The sequence below is a fragment of the Nicotiana tomentosiformis genome, chromosome 3, assembly GCF_000390325.3.
Source record: "Nicotiana tomentosiformis chromosome 3, ASM39032v3, whole genome shotgun sequence".
Taxonomy (NCBI): Eukaryota; Viridiplantae; Streptophyta; class Magnoliopsida; order Solanales; family Solanaceae; genus Nicotiana; species Nicotiana tomentosiformis.
The window spans coordinates 45,390,826-45,397,727 of NC_090814.1; the positions used below are offsets into that span (position 1 = coordinate 45,390,826).

The window sequence follows — 6,902 nt, forward strand, 5'->3', positions numbered from 1 at the left end:
AGCAGCTTTGGCATCGGCTCGGTATACGGCCACGATCGCATCTGCCTCGGCTTTAGCCTTTTCAGGTTCAGATTTGGCCTTTTCAAGTTCGGAAGCCAACCGAGCTTCGAGCTCTACTATTTTCTTTTCCTGAGCCGAGCTCTTCTCTTTCATGCCTCGATGCTGACTTTCGGCCGATGACAATTGGGATAAGGTAGTCTCTTTTTCTGTAGCAAAGCGGTCCATGCCTTCTTTCCAACCCAAGGTCCCCGCCTTCATCGTATCGACCTCCCTGCGGAGCTTCCCGATCACCTCGATCATCTGATGAAGCTGTGAGATTGAAATGTTAGCCACCGTTCCCGAATCGAGCCCGTGAGCTTTTAAAATTTTCATTACCTGCTCGATCACGTCAGACTGATCTTGGTGAGCCTTGGCCAACTCGGCTTGGAGGTCCTTGATTTCCTCTTCTCTTTGCCCGCAGAAGAGTTTAAGGGCATTTCTCTCCGCCGTGAGCCCTCAAAGGTTAGCCTCATACCGACTTTGCTCAGCTCGAGACCGGGAAAATGCTTCCTGATGAAGTGCTGAGGCCTATGCAGAAAGAAGAAAAGAAGTTAGGAAAGAAAAACAAACACAAGGGTAATACCAACAAGGGGAGTTAAGGCTTACCCGATTCAAAGCTCACTGCACTTCGTTGAAAAGGCTCGATGCCTCACCCGAGTCCTTCCTCGAGACCTCCAAGTCACTCACATCGGTAGCATCTTCGACCCCAGTTAAATAATCACATAAGGGATCTTCCCTTCCGTGGCCTCCTTCGATGGGAAGGGTCTTCAAGGCCGGAGCCTCTCGAATCATCTCCTCGAAAAACGAGGGGAGAAGCGAGGAGCCTCCAATTTCTATTGCCCCAAGTGAATCACTTGGGGCGTTCTCTCCATCTCAAGGGGCCTCGAGATCAGCCCCTGCAGCCGTACCCTCCATTGGCTCATTATGGTGGGAGGTAGCCTCGATCCTCGACGACTCGGGGACTTCGATCAATTCTCTTTCCAAGATTCCATCATCACGAGATAGAATCTTTGCTGCCTTTACTGATTCAGTAGCCTTTGGGGCCTTGGTGCTCATTTACTCGGGCCACCAGCCCGGAGTCATCATCTTCCTCTTCTTCATCTTCATCCCTAAGATGCCGAACAGAGTTTTCGGTCAGAAGGATGATATTCTTCCTCGGCTTACGATCCGCCTTCTTCTTAGGTTCCGGATCCTCGGAGGTCGAGATCTTTTTCCTCTTTTTGTCCTTCGCCGGTTTCGGTGTCGGGATCGAAGTCTCCTCCTCACCAGATAAGGGCCTCATAACGGCATCTTTGCCAAGGTCTGTATAAAAAGAAAATAAGAAACGCTTTACGAAGTCAACAAAGACGGAGGAAAGAAGCTTACCATGTGTTTTGGCCTCCCATCGGCCCTTTGATAAATTGCACCACGAGCGCTCAGCATATGTAGAGGTCGAGGTCAGGTCCCATACCCAGCTCTTAAGGTTAGGAATTGCACCGGGAATCCAAGCAACCACTACATCACGGAAAAGGATATCAGTAAGAAAGAAATAAAGGAGCAAAACAATAGGAGCTAACAGTAGGATTGTACTTACACTTCATATTCCATTCCTCGGAAAATGGCATCTTCTCGGCCAGGATTAGGTCGGAAGTCTTCACTCGGACGAACCGGCCCATCCAACCTCGATCCTTGTCCTCGTCTATGCTCGAGAACAGCATTTTGGTAGCCCGGCGCTGAAGTTTTATTAACCCACCTCGATAGAGACGGGGGCTGTACAACCTGATGAGGTGGTCGAGGGTAAAAGGCATCCCCTCGATTTTGTTTACAAAGAAGCGGATCAGAATAACGATTCGCCAAAAAGAAGGATGGATTTGGCCTAGGATTATACGGTATTGGCGGTAAAAATCGATGACAACAGGGTCGAGGGGGCCCAACGTAAAAAGGTAAGTATAAACACTTAAAAACCCTTTCACATGAGTAGTAATATCTTCTTCGGGAGCCGGGATTATCACTTCTTTGGTCTCCCAGTTGCAATCTTTCTTTACCTTTTTGAGGTATCCCTCAGTTATCGAGCATATATACCTCGATACTGGCTCACATTGACCGGGAACCAACGAGGCTTTATTGGTCTTAAAATTAGAAGTGAGAACACACACCCCGGGAACACACTCCTCAGGTCTTGGCTCCACCAGTGTTTTGTCGCCGGCAGGCCGCGATGAAGAGACGTTCTCTTTTTGAGGAATAGTTTTTGACGTTTTGGCCATCTAAATTTCTGTGAACAAAGATTAGAAGTATTTGGGTGTTTTGGGAAAGAAATTTACAGTGAAAATCACAGATTTATAGATGAAGAACTCAGAAGATGCGAAAAAGAACTTAGAAGATTTAGAGATTGGAGATCTTAAAGTAAAGAATGGTAAAGAGAGGGACTATTTATAGAGTTGGCAATGACGGTTCAATATCAGCAGTGGCCGACCATCGTCTGACACACATTTAATGCCTTGGTAACTGGACCGACAGGACAGTTATCACATACGTCATGGTCGAGCTCGATGCAAACATCAGTGTATATCTAGTTGTATCATTGGGAAATCATGTCGTTTCTCACCACATTCTTCCCGAGAAACGAGAAGACTATCTGTATACGGTGAAAATCGATTTTGCCCTTCATGTGATTAGTCAAGATTGGAACATGATGGACCGAGGGTTATTTTTATAATACCGAGATGAGATCCGAAGCCAGGTTACCAAGCTCAAGATTCAGGGGCCGATTAATACCGGGCTCGAAATCATTATCGAGCTCGAGTCCAAATCGAACTATGATGTGAAGTGGCGTCATCGAACTCAAGACCCGAGGCCGAGTCAATACCGAGCCCGAGTCAACATCGAGATTGAGTCAGTATTGAGCTCGAAATCTAGAGATCGACCAATATCAAGTCCGACCAAGATCGAGCTAAGAAACAAGAGCCGTTGTAGCCGCACTTCGGGAGAGAATCTCGGCAGGAGTTAAGGAAAAGCTAAATTAACTAATCTATCATGGGATCCCCACTATGTATTTTTTATTATATCCAAAGTAGTATCCCTCCACTATAAAAGAGTGGCTACTATTTCTGTAAAAAAAAAAAAAAGATTAAGGCATCTACACACTCCCATATTGAAGAGATTATTGATATTCATATAGAGATATAGTAGAGATTATCCTTTTGTGAGCCTAATATATTGATTCATCTTGCTTGTTCATAAATCGTTTCCTATTCTGTTTGGTTTGTATTTCATTCCTTTTTTACAATCAACATTCGATATATTTTCACTTACTTTTTCGATTTGTACCGAATTATACCACGTATCCTGAGAACTGCGTATAAATTCAACTCTATCCGTTTTTTGGGTAAACAGAAGCACCACTATACTCGAGAATTACAGTCAAATCATTATGTTGGTTATTAACCTTCCAGTCATTAAAAGAAAAACCTTCTAGTTTGTTCTTTTTACAGCTTAAAACGAAGTACTGATAAAAGATACTCAACGTCATTGCCGCTCCTCAAATGAAGTACACAAATAACCTTCAAAGTGGATGAATTTTTGTACATACTTACCCCATGGAAAGAACTTTTCAAGTTTAACAAGTATTGTTGCCCCATTGGCAACACTTTAAAGTTTAAACTTTTGACTTTGATGTTTTGCCTATGGCAATCGGGGATCAAATAATTATGTTTCTGTAAATTTTCTTTAGAGAAATAAGATTATGATCGAAAGAAAATGACCTATATTGTTATTGTAGCACGCGTGAGTCTGAGACCCTCTCAGTGGATGGATCTAACTAGTCCAGTAAACTAATTCCATTCTGCTACAGAAATTGAAAGGGAATATATATAATATCTAACACGAATTGTCAAAATCTGGAGATGTGAATAAAAAAGAAATTAGGCAAAAATATCTTCATAACAAAAGAATGGAAGTACAGCATTCTCATCTTTCACACGCCCCATTCCAGGTAAAGTAATAAAACATATTCGCCATGTCCAGAAATTTGTATCAAAAGTAGAATACTGAAACAAGGTAGAGAGCATTAAAAAGCATTTATGAAGTCGTAACTGCAGTAGCACCAGAAGTCACCGATGGCGGTTTGAGAATGATTTCCACATTTTCATGAACCCCTTGCAGGAGGAGCTCACCATCGTATGTAAGTATTTTCCTTTTCTTTGCAGCTCTTAATGTCCCAACGAGCGCCTCAAAGATGTTGGCACATCTATCATCATGAAACAGCACACCAAATGTTACCTTCACAAGACAAACAAAATCAGTCCACCCTGTATTGTTTTATAAAAAATACATATCCAGAAAACTGTCTGAACAGGTAATTTTTCCTTTCAGGAAAGTATTCAGGATTTCAATATACGTATTATGGAAACTTAATACAATTTGACCAACTTCTCTCAGAAAGAATTTTCAAATATTAACCATAAACAAAGACAAACCCAGCTTCCAATCAAGCAAGGCTTCTCATATGGGAGAGACTGGCTCGAGCTCAAATCTTTTATAATACTTGCACTCTATTATTGTTTAGTTGATTCATAGTCCTATGTCGCCACTATTTCTTAATTGACTGACTTACTAGTGATAGTAGGAAAAACAAACAACTACACCAGAGAATCACCTCCAAAGCTGGTCCAACTAAAAAGGGAAAATTAGACAGAAAAGGAAAAAAAAATAGTTTTTAGTTCCTGAACAACAAAGCTATAGATTTCAATAAAAGTCGATAAAAAGGGATGAAACAAGCCTATCAATTTTGTGATTTCAAAAGGTCAGATATTCAGATACCAACCAGCAATAGGTGCTTTAATTATCTACCTTAATCCTAGTGATTTGTTTCCTGAGACAGGAATAGAGTACCTAGTAATTTTTCTAAATGTACTGATTTTGCACGCTCTTTCAACCAAAAAGTTTGGAGTTTAAACTAGTTCTATCCAAGAGATGAGAAAAGGTTTCTACACGGTACAGGAAATTAATATCATATGCCCGGGAACTTTGTATGATTCATCTTTATTCTCGTCGGAGTTACAAGCATCACATAGATTTCAAGGATCTTTATATGATATATCAGCCATTCACTAAGTAGAAGCAAGAATGAATACAGGCAACGCAATACAGACCCTGTTTAGGCCTTCGCTAAGTTTTTTTTCTTTGACAAAGTAAATTTAAAGCTCTGCTGAATAAGAGACACTTGGCGGTTCAAGTACACTAATAACAACCATTTATCACAATCTTGCTTCCAAGTAACATTAACTTGTGTAAGTATAAAACATATGGAGTAGTTAACTAATAAATGATATTCGGCCGTTCCATTTTCTCTACTCAAACAATTCACTTTCATGAACCATTGGAATAAAAGTTTCACAGTCGGCAGTTTGTGCTATCAGATCTTAACAGTGGCGCCAACAATGTTTCAACTAACTGGTGAGATTAATAATACAGAACACATAATGATTCTCTGCCACACCATGTTTATGCAGCGAGATTCTTCCACTAACCCCATTAAACAATTCTGCAAGTTGAAGTCTAAAAACTGTTCAGATCCCAACTTGTGCATAATCCGAATGCTAGTGATAAACACAAAAGTGCACACTTAGACCAAGAATGGTTTATGTATCCCAGACATAAGTTTATAGGTCTCCTCCATTGCAATGACAAAGAATAGTTTTATCTGATTGCACCAGAATATCTCACTCTCCTAAAGTAATCAATAAGGGGAAAAGGAATGGAATAATTCACCCATTATAAATGCAATCCAAAGATTATCACATGGACAATGAAGAAAGTAAATAAGATACAAGACCAGAAAATCAGAGTGGAATCTAGAATTCGAAGACAGTAGGTGCATGCCTTAAAAATCAAATGATCAATGAAGTAACTATGCCTCGATTCCAAGCTAGTTGGGTTAGTGATATGTATCCTCACTATATTCCATGCATCACTTCATATATTATACACATTTTAGATTTTTTTAAACTTTTTACTATATACATATAAACCACTACTTATATGCTGGATCCGCCGACTAAATTGCATTACAGATCCTATAACTCCATCTACTTGAATTGGGTAATGAAAAAAGCATACCCCTTCCCCATTTTTCGACTAAATCAACGTTGTAAAAGTTGGTTGTTGTGAAACTTTCTTTATGTAGTTCGAGCTCAAGGCAATGGTCACTGCTTATATATGTTGGATCCGCCTCTGTAATTAAAGAAAATCATTACAGATCCTATAATTAACTACATCCAATTGAATTGGGTATTGAACAATTTATCACCAGGAGTTTATTTCTTTTATATTTTTTTTAATTTGCTAAAATTGTAAAAATTGTTTCTTTCTCCTAAGAATTTATGATTTGGGGAAGATATAGGAAGTAGTGCAAGTAGGTACCTTGTAAGAGCCATCATCTTGGGCTATGCCGAGTCGCTTGATCTCTTCTTTGAGTCGTTCAACCTCTTCTTCAACGTTCATGGTTCCTGTCAATGGAGTTGAACAGATCTATCTTCTTCTCAGATTTTTCTGATTCTTATATACTCCCTACTTGATCAGATTATTCTTTGTAGATATTTTAATATCTCCCATCAACTTCAGAGAAATATCACATTGCCCCCTCTCTTTTATATGCCTAATGCCCCGCTCTTTTTCTTCACGTTACACCATAGTTCGATTGATATGAAAAGAATTAACTTATATCCACCTACTGTATAAAGAAGTTTTTGAAAGGGTATAAAAATTTTATACTAACAAGTTAAAGTGACTTACAATATTAGGTAATTTGTCATAGCAAGTAAATACCAGTCAAGTTATTGCAGCCAGTTAAATTGCATTGACAGTGGAACAACTTATTTGGATGG

At 39.9% G+C, this 6,902-nt stretch overlaps 1 protein-coding gene across 1 annotated transcript; it reads right to left on the minus strand.

The window, feature by feature from the left end:
• Positions 1-3,938: 3,938 nt before the first annotated feature.
• On the minus strand, positions 3,939-6,621 carry LOC104112287 (costars family protein). The gene is made up of 2 exons (XM_009622164.4): positions 6,439-6,621; positions 3,939-4,296 (listed from the first exon to the last, which is right to left on the minus strand). The coding sequence occupies exons 1-2, from the start codon at positions 6,517-6,519 to the stop codon at positions 4,096-4,098; spliced, it is 282 nt and encodes a 93-aa protein (XP_009620459.1). The 5' UTR covers positions 6,520-6,621; the 3' UTR covers positions 3,939-4,095.
• Positions 6,622-6,902: the final 281 nt, after the last annotated feature.

Bases quoted from the DNA above. Each gene is read 5' to 3' on its own strand.
- LOC104112287 (XM_009622164.4), bottom strand. From the start codon at position 6,519: ATGAACGTTGAAGAAGAGGTTGAACGACTCAAAGAAGAGATCAAGCGA. The intron at 4,297-6,438 runs GTACCTACTTGC...TGTCTTGTGAAG, and splicing joins AAGATGATGGCTCTTACAAG to GTAACATTTGGTGTGCTGTT.